Source organism: Zosterops lateralis (assembly GCF_965231275.1).
Source record: "Zosterops lateralis genome assembly, chromosome: 1".
Classification (NCBI taxonomy): domain Eukaryota; kingdom Metazoa; phylum Chordata; class Aves; order Passeriformes; family Zosteropidae; genus Zosterops; species Zosterops lateralis.
In genome coordinates, this window is record NC_139762.1 from 149,339,641 (window position 1) to 149,361,574 (window position 21,934).

The following is a 21,934-nucleotide window of genomic DNA, read 5'->3' on the forward strand; positions in this document are numbered from 1 at the left end:
TGCTTTCACCCCATAGGCAACTATGTCTTTTGCAAGACTTGGCACACGAACACTGTAATGCATCTTTTGCAAAAAATTCTGCAATTCTGTTTATGACAATGAAAAGATTTTTCCTTTTATTCTTTTTGTTTAACTTCTTTTTCACAGTGGAGCACAAGGGACGCCACTGCAAAGAAGTGAAACATATAGTATACTAACTTGGTTTTATCTAGTAACTTAACTTCTTGGTCTGCAAATGGAAACAAAATAGACACTCAGATAGAGACATATATACAAAGGCATGTATTTTTTAATTGCATGATGTGGTCATTCACAAACTACCAAGCTCTCCAAAAGTGCTCGGATGCAACACAATTTATAGGCAAAGCAGAACAAACAGTGATAGATGACCAATATCCATGGTGGAGGTCAGCAAAGGCTGGAGATCACTGGTCCAGTGTCAAGACCAGATCTTTACAGCATCTACATTATCACATCTGGGGTAATAATCACCATTTTTATCACTTGTTATTGTGAGAATTTAAATCACATTAGTAAAAATACAGCTTATACCAAAAGTTATTCTTCACAATTTCTTCTGTAACCAGAACTTGCTCTAGCTGCAAGGATATACTCAGCCACTAGAAATGTTGAAGTGGTTCAAATGGTATAATGCTTGCTATACCTACTTTTTTCCCCTCAAGAAAATTGCTCAGCAATTTCTTGAAGTGACTCCAGAAGTCCTGAGAAGCTCTGGATCCACTGAGGCTCTCTCTCACCAGCCTCAGCAGGCCCACTTCACACACACTTCCCAGAATGGGGCCTTCTGCTTAAGTATCCAGCTGGAAGATGACTGTGATGTGCTTCCCACCCTGTTTGATACCAGGACCCCTTCAGGCTGTTAGAAGTGCCTTTCAGGGGATCAAGCCCATGCACCAAACCAGCCTCCCTGGTGCCTGAACTGCCCATTTGAGGTTTCCCACACACAGCAATGGACACAGCCTGTGAGGAGCCAGGAATGGCATCCAGAGCCTCCACCAGCAGAAAGCCCCATTTACTATGAAACTAGAAATAGCAGAGGGGAGGCTTTCAGAGTGGAAAATGTGATGAGAATAGAAAGCAAGAGAGTAAAAGCCCTGTCAGCACATTTCATAGACAGTCTTTTTAATGAGGAGATAAACAGATAAAGCTTTCAATCCATGTATGGAGGCTTTTTTTTTTTTTTTTTTAATTTGAAAAGAAGCTAACCAAGCACAGAGGATTCAATATAAAACAAAGGCAGAACAAAACATTTTAACAAGGCCTAAACAATATGAAAATTGTCAATTCTAGTACCACAGAAAAATCAAAAGGTCTCCTCCACTCCCTACCCACCCTATTTATTTTCTTTAATTATCTTTTCCTTTCAAGCAGGTGACTGTGCAGTGAAGTTAACAAGTCCACACAAAAATCGTCCCCCAGTCCTGTGTGGCCTCACTAGCTTTGCTGCTGCAGCACTACAAGTCAGGGCAAAGATTAGGAGGAAGTTAAGCTTCCCTGCTGGAGTCAGCTCCATACCACACAATGTGGATCCAGACCTCCCCAGATGTCAGAGCTCAGTGCGACAAGACTTTGTTCCTGTTACACAGTTCCCAGCTACAGTATCTGCCACCCTCTACAACCATTTGATGTGCAAAGAGGCTGCCCCGCCAATACCATGTTGCTTCTTAATCTGATGCAACACATTTAAATCTGGTGTAAGTAAAAATTCAATGTTCAAAAATCAGCCTGAAGCTACTAAGGAACAAGAGAGATTTCTTCACGTGAAGATGATTTTAAACACAGAATTTAGAAAATATGAGATGGGACCCAGAAAAGCAACTTTGCAAAGGGAAGTCCTCCCTTCACAAGCCACACAGCAAAAGCAGAATCCTCTCCCACTGTGGTTTCTTCCATCATAACCTGGAATCATAACTTCAGACTAGGAAAGGATTTGGGGGGGGGGGGGGGGGGGGGGTGGCACCTTATTTCCAGTGGCCCCTTTAATGTCCCCTCCCCTTGCTGCTGACACTCATCCTTCAGCTGGAGTCTTCAAATGAGTTCTCCATGACTTCTCCTCCATGCACAAAGACATTAAAAGCCAGCAGCCTCCAGTGAAAGGCTTTATATCCTCTTTTTATCTTCTCTGCTATGTTCTCCTGGGTAGCTTCCAACATCTTCACGTTTCATGTGTGGCACCTTCAAAGATAAATGATTTACAGGGGCTTTCTGCACAACCTGCAAGTACCAGCACAGCTTTATCCCTGCTCTTCTAAGAAGCTCCATGCAAACACATAGCTAAGAACTTTTCCCTAGACAAGGTTATATATATTCCTATCCAAATCTCAAATTCGAAAACGGAAACAAACCAGTTTAATATACAAAATCCAACTGACAGTCATACTTGACGGAAGATAAATATTGTTTTGGGGGAGTCATGTTTCAGACCCTGTATTTCAGCTTAGCAGATGACTGCATCCTAAAGAGTCAACCACAGAAACCCACTACAAACACATATACATTTAAATATGAGACATTGCTCCTAGATATTTTCAACAAACTGCAAACCTACTGTATATTCAGCCATCCTGAAGAGTCCCCAGGAACCATTTTCTGTGTTAACATTCAGGATTTGGAAGTGTCACTCTGTAGGAAGCTGCACAGTCTTATAATCTGTTACCCAGGTTGTACACAACATGCAACTTAAAGTGTGTAGGTTTTTATTTTGAAGCAGTAAAGTAGGGTTAAAAACTGCCTCCTGCAGATAGTTATTAATATAGAAAAGTAAAATTTAATCACTGACTACATGACAGATGAAATAAAGTCTAATGTGGTTTCTAATTTATAACAGCTGGGCCAAAATTATCTCCAGACATTAAGGGTCAATATCAGAGCAGTGGCTACACCACCACAGACCTCCAGAGGGGTATTTCCTTTCAGACCCCTGCACTGCAGGGCTGGCAGTCCATGTCTCTGTACAGCAGAGCCTGTTCTCAGAGCTGCAGGTACAACAGCCTAATGCAGGTGCTGTGCCTGCAGCCCAGGCTGCTCCTTGCTCTTCCAAATGATGATGCCATGGTACGTGACTCTGTGTGTCCTCATCACTGTGCACTGCAGTCTGAAGACATCCACCCCAACTCTCTCCTTCTCTTCTGAGTTTATTCAAATAGCTCGTTAGAAGAGTGTTCTTCCCAAATGACAGAGTAAACAAATATCTGAGTTTGTTTTACAAATTCTTGCTTGCTTGCTTCTATTTAGCAGAAGCGAGCTGGGTCAGATTAACCAGTGTACCAACGAAAGCAATAAATTCATCCCCACTCAGGCTTCCAAATCTGAGATTTGAACTGCCTGCCCAAATGCTCTGGGCATAAAAGCTTCCCAGTCAAATCAAGGAGATCTCATTACAGAAATTTCTATGTGGTCTGAATTGAGTAAGAGATCAGGTAAGATAAAGAGACGGTGTGTTTTCAAAAACCTCCTCAAAATACATATGCTTTCTCAATAGATGCAAAAGTTAATATATCTATTTAGGACTGAGGATGGATACATCCAGTGATTGCTCTCGACATTATGGAGTAAGCTCAGATGAAGGCAAAATTGCAAAATGAAATACAGCAAGGTCAACCATCCTCATTTATTGTAATAGTAGGCCAATCCAACATGAAGTATGATTGCTCTTTTTCTTGCATCTGAACCACAACTTTCAAAATACACCCTGTACTGCCTTCCTCCAACACCCTTTTTATTTGTACACTGACTTTGGTATTGAAAAATCTGCATATGCTACTCAATTTTTAGGAAAGGAATTCAGCAGTTAAATACTTTTTTTAAACTGGGTATTTCAACTGGTCCAGTGCATTCACCTCTTACTCCCATAAAAAGAGGAATTTTTTAATGGACTTTGTTTCAGTCCCACTCACTTTCATGGTATACATCCACACCAAAGAAGTTTCTCCACAGATGGCAAATTTCCAGCATTTGCTTTCAGGCTGCTTATCATGAAAAATACAGATATATTCCTTAAATATGATATGAATCAGAGCCAGAACTCAAAGCCAGAAATAATTACCTTCTCTGGACAACATTCAGTAACCCACTCCCTTCTTCCCCAGCCTGCCAGCTATCCTCAGCACAAGCAGCCATCCTCCCTCTTTTTAATTGCCCCTTCATTTGTTTCTTGTGCTTTAGTCTTTACTCATTTTTCTCCTCTTCCTGCTCCAGCTGTTTCCAGGAGTCATACATGGCTCCATCCCCCAGGCTTTTTACTCTCTGCACTCTTCTTAGCTTCCTCTTGAGGGTCCAAACTCCCACTGAAATACTTTTGTTGTGATCAGCTGGAGTGAAGCATCCTCAACCACTGAATAAAGTATCTGTGTTTTCAGTATTCTCAAATGTAAACATAAAATAAACAACTTCATGTGGATGACTCAGATTAGCTCTTCAGTCTTCTTCCCTGTCTTTAACATCTTGGATCGCTTCCATTTTTTAATGAGGTTCAGGCATTACTTTAAGTGAACCACTGCTGAAAAAAGGTCACAAAGTCCCCTCTAGCCCCATTTCCTGATTGCTGGAGACACAGCCACCCACCTGACAGACCCAGCCATGGAAGGGCTGCTTTCTGCTTCTCAACTCTTCCTCCAGATCCCTACCTTCCAAAGAGGGCTCTTCCCATCTGTCTGAGCACTGATGCTTGTAACTAAGTTTGGGTTTTGGTAATGCCAATATCTCCTTGTTTGATACATGTGTCCTGTTGCTTTGCTTAGACTTGGCTTTCCTTCCAATAGTCTAATATTACCAATGACTCTTAAAATCATTGCCTGTATTCTGATTTTCCACTTGTTCTTTCCTTTCATCAAGCTTATGCTATTTCAGCCTTCAGAGACTGACTACACTGAGCTATTGAAATGTCAGCTACAGTCTCAGGCTGGCCAACCTGTCCAGCTGCCACAGCTAACCTGGTAAGCCACAACATACACCATCATGATTTTCCTCTAATTTTCCTCCTCACTGTTCATCTGTCACATACAAACACATGCCTATCTGTCCTCACAGCTTTTGCTGTATTCAAGTCAGCTGTAACCTATCAGATCCATACTGTTATCATGATTATTTATATTATATATATGGACTATTACCATCATGTCCATTGCAAGTCTGTGGGGGGAAAAAGAACTTTCATTGAGTTCAGCTCTGTACAATCTTGACTCAATACCAGCCACAAAGTAACCCCACGTTTATTAAAAACTAGCCACAAAATAGCTCAAAAATATTCCCAAATATTATTATAACTGAGAATACTCCCAACTATTTCATAAAAAACATTCCCTGTCTAATTGCTGCTTTTTTCTTTGGAAGGCAGTCACTAATAGCAACACTGATACTAGCATATGGAGCAGACTGCAGCATTTCAAAGTTGCCAACAAGTTTAAACAAACAAATTGCAGAAATTAAAGTTTAAGCAAAAACTTTCTTCCCAGAAACAAATACTGACACTGGATACAAAATATGAAAATGCCAAGCCAATACAAACACCAAAGGAGACAAAACAAAACCAGGCAGGAATTCAATTTTGGCATAAGTGACAGCAGTTTTGTGCTGGATCACAAAGGAGCGGTTTCATTTCTTAAAAATTAAGTGTCTGTACCCTCAGGTAGGCAGTGAAGCACCTGGCAAGGCTGGGGAGGATGATGCAGAGCCCTGCACTCCCTCTGCCCGTGACTCACCAGGGAGACACTCGCCAGATCTTTTTAGTTTTTTAATTGTTTCACACCGGGCAGGCTGGCAGTTCCTGGAGGGAGCTTTTCCTAGTAAATATTATGCCAGGAGATCACAGACTCCATGAGTGGACAAGCCTCAGAGGCAAAAACCTGGCTATGCAACTTCAGTGATAGAGATTTCTTTTGATGTGACCTACAGGATTAACCATAATCCTGCTGTGACTAAATATGCTATTTGCCATCTTTATTGCCCATGAAGGAAAATTTAAGGACACCTCTATTTCTTTCACTATTCCAGGCCAGCAAAAGACTGGACTGGAGATATTATGCAAGACATTAAGGCCTTATTTCACAATAGCCAGTTACTTTTTTCTCTTGTTTGGACAGATGCTCAAGTAAATAACTGTCAAGATATTAATAAAAAGAGTAATCCCACTACCAAAAAAAAATAATAAAAAGCAATATTAATATTTTCCTCCCAACAAAAGGCATTCTGTAGTCCTCAGTTCTAAGTGAACTTTTGCCAGTCACTTAAAAAGCATCTCCATTTGCTGATGCAGGTACAGGCAGAAGGGAGCCCTCTTTGCAAGGGGTCCTTTGAGTTACCTAATGTGAGCAAATAGAATTAAAGCACCCATAACAAAAGCACCTCAATCTAGAAGCATTATCATTAAAGGTCAAAAATAACCCCATGCAAAACAGCAAGCTCAGGCTGAAGGAAACCATTGCTGGAAAGGGCTGCTTTAAGAGCATGCTGAATAACAGTTAATTTTTTGAAGTTATTTTGCTACAGGACACAATCACTTCAGACTAACATTAAATCTGACCATTGCAAATAGAGAAGCAAGCAATAATGCAGATCACAAAAAACCAAATCCTATTCCATGACCTTTTCAATCAGATACTACATGGCAACTTACCTCTATCACAGATCATTGGTCTCATCAGAATTGCTCTATCAGATACTTCCTACAGTCCAGTCTAATATTACATCAGCAAGTCAAGTGAGGACACAGACATCTGACTTTCTCCTTTAATTGAGACTTTGCAAAAGAAGAGAACTCCTTAGGGCATTTTTTCCCTGCTCAAAGGAGGCCATCACATTCACACTTGACTATCTGAACCATTTAGATCCCTAAGGGGTCCAGGACCAAGTTGTCTCAAAGACATCTCCTATGGGCAGTTCTACACTACCTGGGCAGAGCAGGGTCTGGGTACTCAGTGTGGAACCTCACCCAGATGTTTTCATTCTAACAGTCAGTACACAACAGACTGGCTTCAGTTCCTTCTGGCCATATTTTCTAGAACTAACTTTCAGAACTTTATACATACCCTGGCTTTGCCTCAGCCCAAATGCTGCCAGCTGAGAGCTCTGGCTGCACACAGCTAAGTGGTGGATGTGAGGCTGATCACTCCAGGCAGCACTGCACCATCACTCAGAAGACATCCAGATAGCAGTGAAAGCCAAGGCTGTAAGAACACGCAGGCTCCTGAGCCCAGGCAGATACTTTTCAACTTAATTGCCTTCCCTGTTTCTTCAGATTGCCCCAAAGCCATCTGTCCCAGGCTGCATTCCTTCAAGTGCTTGCACATGTTAAGTACCTGCTTACTTAGCTGTCCTCAGTCACGTACACAGCCTGCACAGCTCCCTGCCCACGCTCCACCTCGCCTGCAAAGAAAGCAGCTCCTTCTCCAGCTGAGTCTGAGGAACATCACACTTCACCTCATGGCTGCAAACAAACTCACACAGGCCACAAGATAGTTTAGCAGAGGGGAAAAGAGCATCCAGAGTGAAAAGGCTAAAGTGCTCTATAAAACTGCTTTACAAACTCATAGGAGGAAACTTCTGTTAAGTATGACAGGATTTAAGCAATGAGAACTCACATGCCTAAATAACCCTGTGGAGTTTTATCCTCATGCTGAGGCTTGATGGTTTTAGCCTTACATTGCAGCATAGTTGTCTCCTTGCACAACTGCAGGCTGAACCTGGGAAGGGAAATCAGCTGTGCTCTACCCATACCTAGAAGGAGGAGGTGCTGTGTTTACTCACTCAGGTCCAAACAGCCTCACAGAAGTCCACACTGGTAGCTCCTATCAGAAGCCACAGGATTTCCTCACTATACATTCATCTATTAACTGTTATAATCAATAACATGAAATTGGGCACTGGGCTTTACTGGACAGACACTGGCTGCACAGCAGGCTGCTCTCCAGTGTTCTCAGCAGTCTGAGCAAGGTAGAAAATATCAACTGCTACCTATTTCTGTCCCTGATAAAGCTCCCAAGATAAGAAATCACACCATCCATAACTTTGCACTTGAGAATGGTAGAGGAATGAAGCAAGCAAAAACTTTTTTTTTAAATTATTACCCTCACATGGCAATTTCTGCCAGAGAGACTGGAACAACCCAGAAGCAGAAATTAAATTCAGTTTCACTTCTCCCTTGCTGTTACTCAACATTAAGTCCTGCTATTACTGCTATGTAGAAACTTTATTTTTCATAGAAATGCCTGGATCTTCATTCCCATTCATTGCACCCCAGTGGCCACAGCAGCTACACAAAGGACCACCAAAGCAGAGAGAATATAAAACTTTGGTATTGCTAACACAGAGCACATCAGGCATTTTAACAACACTAAACTACAATAGCTACAGCAAAACCCAATCTTGTGCCCATTTATCATTGCCTGCATTTAAGGCTGTTGCAGCCTGTCAAGTATCTGGAAGCTCTTCCTGCCATCTGTTTCCTTCCTCCAAGGGTGCTGCAGTTTTCTATGATTGCACTCTCTCTCTCTCTCGCACACACAAATAAAAGACTTTATTTCTGTGAATCATAAGAATTATTTTTCAAGAGGGCTATGAATTTTGAACCTGCCTGTGCAGCGTGTCATTTGCTTGGATGGATAAAATTCACGGTTGCCTGTCTCCACCTTCTCAGAGAAACACCAAAATCTATTTTCCCCAGTCCACCCTTTCTTTGTGGATTGGTAATATTAAAGCCAGCCAGTTAAAATGACAAGAACTTACCAAGCTGTTTCCAGAATGCAGTGGCTTGCTGCTTCCACAAAAAAGCTGTCACAACAATTACCAAACCAATTAACAACAGCTAAGCAAAGGGACAGATTTGTAGAAAGACTTGTTTGAGTTTCAGTGCTGAGTGGGAGTCTTATTGCTGCCCTTTGAACACTAGAGTTTACAACAGATTGTAAATGGTACCTTTCCTGCAGTGCTGAGATTCCAGCAGATGAGCATCTGCCTCCTTTCTGTATGTAAATATTGCCCTTTTCCTCACTTCCTACAGAAGGCACCTATGGATTTTACTCTCTCAGGAAAAAGGCTGCCCTAAATATTTACGGATCCTTTCAGGGTTTTACAGCAAATAGCCCTAAATGTTCATAAACATCTATTTGTACTTCTAACAAAGTCTATTATAATTAGTCTATTATTTCCCATAATGCAGAAGTTATATTACATAGTTATCTATCCTTATATCAACAAAAAACCTCAGAATTTTAAATTGTAGCAATACTCTAGCAGAATTATAAATCTTTTAAGCAGTTACTTTCTGCTATTAGCTTTGATAACAAAAAAAAAAACAGGGATGGGCTGGCTACCTAGCATTCATTTTACTTTTTGTTTCATACTGCAGCCCTCCTACAGAAGGAGGATGGGATTTCCCACAGGAAAGCATTTTCATTTTGAACCTGAGTAGATCATTAAGAATACCACTGCAAAACACTTAGCAGAAATACTTTGGTGTTAATATCAAGTTTGGAAGTAAAAACAAAAAAACCCTCCTTACACTATATTCTGCAATACAACTTCAAGAAGCAAAGAGAAACACACACAAAAAATGTCCTGGACTAGGTGCATCTCCTGCATTTGAGAGTTTTGATAGTAATAATAATGTGTTTACATAATCTCACTAGAAAACACCAGATGAATCTGGCCTACATGTTTTAAATAACCTGTTGCTGCTACTTTATGGAGAAGCTGGTATTAAATCATTAAGCTAATAGTCAGAGCTACTGTTTGGGTTTTAATAAGATCTGGTGCAGCTGATAAAACAAGTGAGAAGGAGTTTTGCAAATGTAAGCTTTGCATGAAAGCCTGGTCATGGTAACACTAACTCAATTTCCCCTCTCAAAAGAACAGCCATAAAAAACCAGCACACTAAGCTGACTTGCTCCATCTATTAAAAGATACCAATATCCACCCATATTCCAACAGGTTGTGGGAGCAAAGGCATTTACAAAACAAAGATGTTTCTCAGAAGGGTGTATGCTTTGCTGCTCATATAAAGAGAGCTAAGCCTTATCCCAATTCCCCATGTATTGAATAATGAAGACCTATTCAGCATGAAGGACCATGGGCTACGTTAAAGTGAAAAACCAGCAACAAAATTCAGCACATCTGCCTCCAGAAACTGCAGAAGAGCATACAGAAGCCAGTGCTGAAACACTTTTAATTGTGAAATTGTGTGGGAAAACTGGGAGGAGGCTGTGTTGTCAGACAAAAGAGAAAGACAAAATCCAAGCATTCTTTGAATTAACTCCCAACTGCCAAGCACTGCTTGCCTCCCTTTTTCCACCCTTACAAGCTCCCCACTATGAAAGAGTAGCCCCCATGCAGCCATCCCTCTGTGCCTCCCCTCACAGCAGTAACCAAGGGTGTCTGTATCTTCCAGATCATCAGTGCAGCATCACTTCTTTCCCAAGAACAGAAAACAGCAGCAATTCAGAGGATCACTAAACAGAACGCTGGGATATGTTGGACAAATGAGCCCTATGAGACTGGGAGTGCTACAGAGTTCAAGATGACCCTCACAATTTCATCTGTGACCAGGGGTCTGGCTGAAGCTGTTGCCCCTGATTATTAGAGGAAAGGTCTCTGCCTGCTCTGTTCTCAAATTCCCTTCCATCTTCTAGCTGGACTTTCTCCAAAGTGAACACGATTCTTTCTGGACAGCAGTGCCTGAGACATTTCCCAAGGGATTTGTTCCATGGCAACTCCTGCATGCTGCATCTGCCCAAAGAGAGAGCACTGAGCTGAAGGCGCAACCCTGCTTAATCCATCATTTTTACAGCAAAGACTTACCTGTGTACCATGACAACAGCACAGCCAACATCAATAGTAAAAAGGTGCTACAGGTAAAGAACTTGAGCCACCTTCTAGCTTTCCGGTGTTTACAACACATTCAGTTCATGTTTTCACATTCTCCTGTACTGGAATTCTTTTAATCAAGTACTTAGTAATATTCACAAAAAAACTGAAAAAACACAGAAAACGTGATTTGAATACAAGCCTGTAACCCTCTATGTTTGCTACATCCCACAAAGGCCACCTTAAAAAAGGGCTTTCTAAAATAAAAAGCAAGTAGCATAGCACTTTTAACTCCTAAGTTGTACACTTCCTTTGGGTTCAGATGTTTGGTGTGAGCTATGCTGTCTGCACAACCCTAACCAATGCCTGCTATCTTGCATTTCCCTTGAGGAATGTAATTAACATCAAGCAAAAACCCCACCTCCAGCATCAGGGAGATAATTGAAATCTAGGCAGTCCCAAGACTCTTCTCAAATTGAGAAGTTGCTAAACCAAAATGTAAAGCTGCAGCAAGATGTTTATATTAATTATACTAACCAACCACCAAGGGGCTCCTATCTAAGGGCCATTTTCCGTGGATAATTCATGGCAGCTTTTGAATGATGGCCCATTCCTCAACAACACACAAGCTGTAACAGCTACTTCAGGCTCCCAGTATGAAACTGCAGTGGCTGCTGAACTCCTGAAGGAACTATTTTTTAAAACACTATCTTTCAGTGACTCCTTTGTGAGAACAGAGGGGCATTTCATGGGTTAGTTTCCAGCAAAGTACTGCCTTGTAACACCCTCAAACTTTCACCATTCAATGAAGATACTGTGATCTGACAGTCTGAAATTTTGGACAAAAACATCCTTGAACTTGTTTTTAAAAGACACTTTAGTGTTAATTGCTTTTGATAATCAGCTTTTGGGTTTTCCCTGGGAGGTTCTGTCCAGCAAAGCTTTTCTTCACAACTCCTCCACATAGAACCACATAGTGAGCTACACCAATACAGTGGGTAAATATGCCCCCTATATGAGTAAATCAATTTAATTGACTACCTACAAAGTTAATCAATTAGATTAACGGTTGACCTACTTAAAGATAGGGAAAAGTATCTGATAGTTATTTTCTGGAAAACAGAATGCAATAGAGCATCACCGTATAAACACACTCAGGCAGTCCAGATGAAGGTGAAGGACATGCACAATACTGGAAGAACACTGGGCTCAATGGAAGGCAAAGGACTCCATTTTAAATTGATGCATTTACTTGATGTTCACAGTCTTGGGGGAGAAGCAGCAGGGCAAAGGTTCTCTGTGATATATGAAAAGCTCTCTGCTGAACACATTGAGATTTTCCCAACAGGGGCAGCTCAATGATCAAGACGTCCCCTTTTGGAATTTTTGAGCCCTCTTCAAAGTTCGTGGTTTAATGAGTAGAGGAGACAGGAAGAAATTGCTACAACTCCCTTTTCCATGTTATCTGTCTCAGACAACCACATGAACTCCTTGCAAGCCCACATTTTACACTGTTGCATCTATGCCCTAATAAGCCATTTATCCTGCAGCAAGCTACAATAAGAGAGCACATTTATTGACATTCACCCTCAACTGCAGTCAGCAGTTATCTCGCTGCATGTCCTCCTAAGCCCCCCTGCTCCTGTCTAGAGATCAATTTACTGGATATCTGATTCACTAACCCATTTTTTCCTGTTCAAAGGACAGCATTTTGGGCATATACTTTATAAACAGCTGATTCACACCACTACTACAAACTGTTACTGTGGGGGAAAGGCGTTGGGCTTTCATTGTTGCCTTTTTTGGGTTTGGAATAAAAAGCTTCACTGGGATAAACTGCTCAGATAAAGGTTACAAGTTCGTGCTCCAACAGCAGCTTGGCACCACCAGCCTCCTCACAACACTGCAGCTCCTCAGTCTGCAGTGGGGTTTCACACCTGCAGCACTGGATTAAGGCAGGGACTACAGAGCAGAAAGCCTGTTCAAATCATTTGATGAAAGGCTCCTGTGGCAGTGCCATGCTACTCAAAAAGACCTATTTGTACTGCATGCTGGAGCCAGAGCAATCCTAATAAGTCATTCCTTCAGATATTTGTCAATCAACAGATGAGTACACTGATGAAGGCGGCACTGTCTCCTAGTGAAATGTGCTTTCTTTCTGTGCAGTCAATCTGAAAGTTGTAATTCTAGCTCATATCAGACTCTGTGTAATGTCACTTATAATTAACAAACCTGAAAAGCAGCAAATAATTCTGAAAGACAACTGAACAAGTGATGTCAGGTTTTATGACAAGACACTTACACCAGAGGCAATGCATCAAACAGCTACATGACATTAAACTTTCTTACAAAGAAACATTCACCTGCTCTCTATTAATTCACTTACTTGATATTTAAGGACTGACAGTGCTGAAAAGTCTGTCATTCCATTAGACAGATAGCTGTCCTGCCTCAAGGGAAATGCCAGCAGTGTAATGGAAGGAGTTCCAAGGCTGGTGTGTCGTCAGCCTGGGTCTGCCCTGAGCAGCTGTTCGGAAACCCAATACAACCATTCCTCAGGAAACCACAGACAAAACAGCATAGCCAGAAGTTTCCAAAAAATGAAAAGCATCTCTCATCCCTCAAGAAAACCTGGGCAAGTGGAGAGAACAACAAACAAGAAGGAGAAGTGGAGGGAATAGTTAGGAGTCAAGGCATGTTTCTGCCGAATGTCCCTGGAATGAGGCAATTCCAGGCAGTGGATATAGGGAAAACAACTCTGCTTTGCAAGGTAAATTAGAACAATTCATTCATGGTTCTTGCTTTGAAGGTAGTCCAATGTATTTCATTCAATATCTAATACACACAGGAAAAAAAAAATATTATTTGTATTCTTATTTGCTCCCAAGAGTATTCTTTCCTTCCAGTTATGCTATGCTTTGCACTGGTAGCTAGAAAGGTGTTGATAACACACTACTGTGTTATTCTGGTGACTTATTTTATTAATTTCTTCCCCACTTTTCCCAGGGGCTTTTCCTAAGAGGCAGTATGATGGCTTCAGCAGCATACTTCCCTTCAGTCCTGATCTCCTTAGTGAGTTTTAGGGTCTCTTCATGAGATGTTGCCACACAATTAAGTTCCCAGCAACCTGAACAGCAGCAGTCCTTGGGATGGATTAATTTCACCCTCCACCAACAGCAATTTTAATACTCACAATGCAAGATGAAAGGTAAGAAGCAGAAAAACAAACACTTGGGGGAACCTGATTACAGGAGAGTCCAGCAGTAAAGGGAGCCTCCTGCCATTTCCCTTTGTCAATATATTCAGTGATGGCAGATCCCCTCCCCTCCACAGCAAGGGTACTGCTACTCCCCGCTGAATGGGAAGAATGCAAGATAAGAGATCCTGACTATTGGGTTGCAGGCTGTACATTACTCCCTAATCCTTTCAGACACACTGACCAGGTCACTGTTTCTCTGATGCCTGGATTTGTTTCCTGGCACATGCCTATTTCCTAGCTTAGAGGTGTGAAGAAAGCTAGGTTTGGTATCTTGAAAGCAGCATGCCACTACTTCTCAGCCCTTCCCAATCCCTCTATCTCAAAAGCAGAGCACTGTTGGTGGAGTGCCACCCCGACCAGCTGGCCCTCTCAGCACTCTTTACAACTGCCTATTATCTTTGTGTGACCTTCACAGCACTAACCAAGTGCAGAGAGGAGCAGACAAACAACTCAAGGAAGAGCACTAAAAATATCCTCAACTTGAGTTAGTCACAGGACTGTGGCCCTGCTGAGAGCACCAGCCACTGCTCAGTTGAGCCGCAGCCCTGCTCTTCCAGCTCAAAGGGATCTGCACATCAAGTGAGCTCAAACTCTTTCATTTGGGTTATTTTAAAATGGCAGTGAAGAAACACAGATCTCTGCTGCTGGGTTTTGTCCCATGACCAAACCAGAGCGTTAAGAGGCAGCTCGCTGATCCCAATCAGCAGTGGCACGATTGAATGTTCAATAGCTTCCTTGTGCCAGTGCACCACCACATCAAGGCTCTGCCACTCTGGGTCATTCTCCTGTGATTTAGTGAAACCAGGCTTCCTCTCACCAGTTTGTCAGAAGACTCTGCAGAGGAAAGTATTTGTTCAGTCTTTAACACGGAAAGAAACTCCCTGCAGACACAGGAACCAAGCCATACTTGAACCAAGACACAGGAAGCAAGCCTCACCACTGAGGTGGGGAATACCAGGAGCTATTTGGAACAGCCTTCATCAACTGGATTCAGCTACTTAATTCTCATGTGGTTAAAATAAAAATGCAGTGTTTAGGATGGACGGGGGCTAAAAGGAACTTAAAAAAATAATTTAAAGTTCCTGGGTCAGGCAGGGCTCCAGGGATTAAAGGGCAAGCAAAGCGTCTAAGACATGGAGAATGTGACAAATGGATACAAAACACAAAGTGAAAACCAACTTTTCCACTAATGTGAATGGTCACCTGCAAATCAAACCCTTTCACTCACAGAAAAGCTGACTATAATAAATAAATCCTCTGTATTTTCCCCTCAATTTTAAAGCAACCACTCACAGAAACACCGGTGCATTTCTCAGGCAGAGCAGACTTGGGTGCTCTTTTAATAACCTGCAACAAAGATTCCCAGCCAGGCAGCGACCCACAGGCAGTTCAGAGGAACAGGAATGTGTGGGTGCAGAGGCTTTTCTCTGTGGCTTCCCCACCAGCTGGTGCTGTGGAAGGGAGGGCCCAGGGCAGCTGCTGTAGGACATAAATAGGCAACAGCTGTTTGGCCATATGCTGAATGGGTTCCAAAGGGTTAAACTCTGTCACCATGCAGCAGCACACAGGCCCAAAGCAATACCCCAATGCCTCTGCAGGATCTGCTTCCACCCTTTGGGGTATGGGTGGGGAATGAGAGGGCAAAAAACTGTCTCTCAATTTCTTAATACTTTATTTTGAAGACGAAAGCAAACCTCTGAGGGAAGTGAAAACTATCAGCCATTGCTCCATGCCGTTTGTCATGTGAAGGCACTGATGCAATGCTGCTCACATCAGTACTATTTCAGACCAACAAATTCAAGTGCATTTCAGTGCATGGTGAAAGTCACCTCCAAATACAAGAGACACTTCTTGCTGCCTATCACTGCACAGCTGGAAGCAGCTCCAAACCTCAGAGCAGCTTGCTGCCCCACTGCATGTTTACAGCCTTGCAGGCTCAACTACCAGTTCCCTACAGAGGTTTGAGTTTTGCTTGGCACCCTTCTTTTTCAGGGGGCTGGCAGTGACCTCCCTCTGCCTCCCACCACCATCCACAACATTCCAGTTTTGGTGGAAACAGTCTCCTGATTGAGGCACACAAAGGCAGCAGCTCTTTTTGGAAGCAAGCTGCTCAAGAGGAGTTGAGAGCAACCACAAACTGCAGCTTTACAGCTAAATCAAAACACGGTCCCAGCCTGGCCTTCCTGTCAGCCACAAGCACAAGGAAAGAAGCATTATGGGGGAGTCCTCTCAGACTGGGATGAGACAGAGTGACCCACTGGGTACACGACCCATGTAGTGTTACACAGGGGCAGAATGGAGCCTGAAGGGGTTTTTAAACCGTGAACTTGAATAATTCTCAAATCCTTCCAACCCTGTTGCAAGGGTGGCTTATGTGCTGCTGTTTGTTGAAGGAACTTCCTGAGCTTTGCTGTTCCCACGGGGCTGGAATGGGGCAGACTGAGCTGTGCCACAGCTCCCCACATACAGCTGTGGTCACTTAGAATCCCAAAGTTTGCATTCTGCCTCTAATGCCAGGAACTCATTTCTCTCATCACAGCTCTCATGCATGATTTAATGAAGACACACACCACACCTGAAAAGAAGTGACTGAAAGAAAGGGATGAATTATTTAAACTCTCAGTGTCTCTCTTTTTCCCATCAAGTGTAATCATACAAATGCCCTCATCTAATACAAACCCTTACCAGTTAACCAAGTACCACCTTCCTGGAGCATAGACCAGGAGTGAGCTCTGCTTCTTCTAAAACCAGTTCTGATAAAAACATTAAAATAAAAAGCAACACAACCAGCTGCCTCCCAGAATGCTGGAGCAAGACACACAGACAACACAAACCACTGTAGATTAACAAGAGCTGCTATTTCTGGTACAAGCTTGGGCCCCTTGTTTCCTTTGGCCAATTATGATAATAGTATTTGGCAACAGTACCAGGACTGGTACAAAAACAAGACCAAAATGTTTATATAGAGAATCTACAGCACATTTGTAACCTCTGCAGATCCTGATCTCACCAAGCCAGTAGCATCCCCACAGGGGCTGAGAAACAGAGAGCACAGAAGAAACCCAGGGAAGCAGAGCTGGGGGCTTGCAATGGGCACCACACCATAGAGTCACACCCAAGTAAAGCAACTCCATCCTGACATTCCCTTACACGCCAACTTCAGCTGCAGTGAAAATCCTGCAGGATAGAACACCATGCAAAGAAGCACCCTGAATGACTAGGTGGAAAGTTGGTTTTCCCTGTTTATTACCCCACCTTAACATAACCTCTGCTATATGGGCCAAAATTTCTATTTAAAAAATGGATGGTAAATAGTAATAGGTAATAGATCCTGTGAAAGAGGCCAGGGGAAAATGGCACATGTAATAGTTAGGTTTTGGCTAGGATTTTCCCATTCACTCCAATGATTTCGCCTCTATGAAGAGACCCCACTTATTTCTTCGGGCTACATCAGGAACATCATATCTTGTCATCTCTTATGACAAGCTTTAGTTACAAAGTTAGTTCATAAAGCCAGTTTAGAACCCCACGAAGAAGATAAGAAAGCTCCTGTTTTTCAGGTACAGTATGGGAGATTTTAAAGTCAATGGTAAACAGAAACCATTTGCTAAATCTGGTCAAGAGAAACTACATCATTTTTAAGTGTGACTACAACACAACTTTCAGTCCCAGAATGCAAAAAATAAATTAATGAATGAATAAATGAAAGAAAGCACATGGTATAGCATGATGTGAGGTTCTCATGCTGCAAGTGCAGTAGCTGGAGAAGAACAAGGATAGTATTGTACAAATCACCTAATTATATAAATACTCACTTCCCTGTCACTACTATTTCACACTATTTGCTGTGTTAGCACAACAAACAGAACACAAAGTTCTGCAATAAACACTGGTGCTATTTATTCTGGTGCTTTCTCTATTTTGGATGTAAATACACCCATGATAATATAATCACATGAGAACTGTTCAGCTTTCTAAGCCTTTTCCCTGCCCCTCTGTGCTACCTAGCACAAATCATTTTGACAAAACTGGATTGTCAATAAAGCCATGGCACCATATCTGTTTATCTATAATCAGGCACTCCACAGGTATTTTTTTCCAAAGTCATGTCCTTAATCAAGTGCTGCTCCTTTCTATATATTTTTGAAAGTTAAAGGTAATGAAATTAACTGCTCTAAGTGCATGCACCAGACACACTCACCACCCCCTACAGAGCAGACAATTATCTTCAGCAAGCAAATTAGGCAGTGCAAGAAAGAATACCAGGATACATTATTATGTGTAAATCAAACACTGCCAGTCTGTAGGAAGCAAATAAGATGGTGAGATACCAAAGCTTTACTCTCACTAAACACGGTGAGTTCATACTCTCTCCAGTTTCACTACTCATGGTGTTGCTATATTTAAAGGAACTGGGAACTGTTTCCCCAGCTCAGAGCCTCCCAGGAGGGGACAAGTCAGGCTGCAGACACAGCTGGCATCAGCCACTTGGCAACTGCACTTACGCATTTGGGGGAAAAAAGCTGAGCTCCTTGAGAGGGGAAAGGGTTTTCTCTGGATTCCTCTGACTGAAGTGGTCAGTCTCAGCAAGTCAAGGATGATACACTTTCATGGAAGCCATGCCGCCTATTTTAATCCTATTTTAAGAATCCAGCAGTATTTCCTTACAGTTAGTTGACATCAACAGGATGCAGCTTTCTGCTAGCAAGTGCAGGTTACCTCTATCCAAGGGATATCTTCCAGAACACGTTTTCTGCCATTTATGCACTCACATTTAGATTAATGTATTCTGTGTGTCCCATTGTTTCTCCACAGCTTCCTTCCCTGGAGTTCATTTTCCTCTTGGAAATAGTCACAGGAAAATAAATTGCTCTTTCAGAACTGAAGGGATATTCAGCAATTAATTCATAAAACAGAAGACCTATTTGAACCCTCCCTTTTCAGTTTCTGAAAATAGTTCTTTTCCTTTCATAAATTAACTAATTGGGTAATTAAAAAAAAGGGGAGGGTGGGTTCAGTAAACTACTACTGGAATATTTACAATTGTATCAATGCTTATGAAGTGTACCTTTTTATAGCAGTGAAAAAATAGATCCAAATTCCAGAATTAATGCTGTTAGTAGACACTTGTTTGGCTTGAGAATGAAATAAGAAAATGCAAGCTTCCAAGTGGATTTCTATTTGAGGCTTGGGTGACTAATTATGTCTAAATAATTATTCAGATGCTGCTTGTTTTAATATCTACTTGATTCCCACTCTCTTTCTGTGAGGAAGAGATTCAAAATACTTTGGAAGAAAGTTTTCCTGCTGGTGAAACAGAACTTTCTGATGCAGTATTTAAAACGGAAAATTTAATTCCACAATTGGAGCAACATAAACTAATCTGCTTCTTGGCAGAGAAAGCAGAAACATTTCTGGCTGCAGCATGTGAAAATGGATAATGACAGCAAAATCTCAACTGCACCCTAATCCCCCCCTTCTTAATACTAACTGTGCCACCTCAGCATTACCTTAGTTTCTGATAAAATGTTTATGAAGAACAGAAACTGAGAATCAGCTACCTCAAATCCTAAGTCCCCCTTCACTGAAATATCAAGGATTTCAGATCCAACAGAATACTGAGGTGAAAGTTGGGAAGAGACTGAGTTCCATGGGAACTTGTAAATTAATTAGAGTTTACATCAAAGCAGAAGGATTGAACATTCCTTTCACATGTCTGGGGAGCCTCCAAATTAATCCCCCGAACTTTTTTCATACAGTAAGGTAACAAATACATTGCTGTGCATGATTGATGTGAACCTTGGCCTCCCCTTCAAGCTCTGGTTTTCAGATGTGTCACAGACTCCAGAAACCTATTTTTGGTTGTTCAACAAGTACTCAAAACTAAAAGCAGACATCTATTATATCTACGTGGGTGTGTAAATATAGCAAATACACTTTTTTGCAGGGACTTGTCTCTGGAAAAAATGTAACCTAAACATGTCTGTTACTGGTTATTTCACTGCAAATAAGACATTTAATATGCTGCTGTAATTAAATGAGTAAGGCAGAACAAACAAGACATTTAATTCTTAAAAAAACCTGTTACCACTAAATTCACGTATCTGTTTAACTCTTACTTCTTCCATCCCCACATGAGGTTATACGAAACTTTTCAGTCCTTCTTTTCCTCCTGATAGTTTTGAGCTTTTACTGTTGTGTGAATGTAGGGAATGAGAAGCCAAAAAAAAATTGTGTAGCTTTAATCACAAAATTACAGATTTACTTTTTACTTCCACAAAGACTATATTACAGTGTTTCCTCCAAAGACTAAAGATACAGGATATTATACTGGACACTCATGCTGCTTTTTGGATTGTCATTTATTGCTAAAAATGGCACCAGCAAACACAGGTGCATCACCAAGGCATGCTCTCAAAGGGGGACTTAGTAAGGTCAAATCTCATGTGCACTGAACTACATCCACTGGCAAAAGCCCATGCTTAACCCAGGAAAAAGCACATTAAGGCTTGCATTTTAAATCTTTACTTACAAATATTTTAAAAACACACGTGAACCAATTGAACCAGACTTGATTTTCACAGAATCATCAAAGCTGGAGAGACCTTCAAGATTATGTGCTCCAACCATCAACCAGCACCACCACAACCATCCCTAACACCAATCCCAAGTGTCACACCCAGATGGCTCTTAAGCACTTCCAGAGATGATGATGACTCCACATCCTTGCTGGGTAATTTATTCTCCACTGTCTGATCACTCTTACAGAGAAAAAACTTTTTGAAATATGGAATCTGAACCTTTCCTGGCACAATTTAAGGCCATTTCCCCACATCCTTTCACCTGAGATGTGGCAGAAGAGACCAACCCCCCTCTCACTACAACCTCCTTGCAGCTGTAGAGACAGCGAGGTGCCATGAGCCTCCTTTTGTCTGGACTAAACACCACCAGCTCCCCCAGCCACTTCTCCTAAGACTTGCTCTCCAGCCCCTTCACCAGCTCCACTGCCCTTCTCTGGGCACACTGCAGCACCTTCATGTCCTTTCTGAACTGAGGAGCCCAGAACTGGACACAGCACTCCAGGGGTGGCCTCACCACTGCCGAGTACAGGGGACAATTCCTGCCCTGGTCCTGTTGGTGACACTGTTCCTGATCCAGGCCAGGATGCCCTTGGCCTTCTTGGCCACCTGGGCACAAACTGTGCACAAACCTGGGCACAATCAGGTGTTCAGCTGCTGATGACCTGCATCCCATGTCCTGTTCTCCCAAGCAGCTCTCAAGCCACCCTTCCCCAAGCCCGTAACGATGCACATGAATGTCCATGAATTTACTGTCAAACTTGCCTGTTTTCAGTGCTGATGGGACTGTGTGATGTTAAATATCTCAGACTATTACAAGCATTGCCTGTTCCAGGGTTTCCTCTTTTGCAATTAAAAACAAACACAAAAAAGAAACTCCAACCCCACAACTGTAGAAGTGTAAAACATTAAAATCCAAATAGAATTCTTCCTTCTTCTTTCAGGCACCCAGGATGAACTTCACACTCAAAGCAAGTCAGTGAGGTTGGGACCTGCAGTGAGGTTGCTGCCACCTCAACTTCTTTCAACTTTCATTCGAAAGTTCACTTGAATCTTGTTTCCTGTTCTGTTGAAACACTGGAAATCCTGAGGTCCTCCTCCCAGCCTCACCCTACCCCTCAGACACTGCAAAGACCACAGGAGCATTTGCCTGAATCCGAGACACTCATGTCATCTCTTGGCACACGTCCCCAGGTCAGCTGTGCGATGCTGCTTCCTCTCAGAAGAATGAGGAAACGCTGCCAATCCCTTTTCCTCCTCTCATTTTTAGACACTTTCA

General features: G+C 42.1%; 1 protein-coding gene across 8 annotated transcripts in view; it reads right to left on the bottom strand.

The window, feature by feature from the left end:
- Positions 1–21,934, bottom strand: part of MTSS1 (MTSS I-BAR domain containing 1) — a 126,283-nt gene that overhangs the window by 63,836 nt on the left and 40,513 nt on the right. The window contains exon 1 of one of the 8 annotated variants that reach the window (XM_083874531.1): positions 10,813–10,963. The exons of 6 other annotated variants lie outside the window; for them this stretch is intronic. In XM_083874531.1, coding sequence (XP_083730657.1) covers positions 10,813–10,912 — 100 coding nt within the window. In that variant the 5' untranslated portion in view covers positions 10,913–10,963. Of the gene's footprint in view, positions 1–1,981; positions 2,109–10,812; positions 10,964–21,934 lie in introns of those variants that run through there. One more of the 8 variants, XM_083874527.1, reaches the window with a different exon arrangement.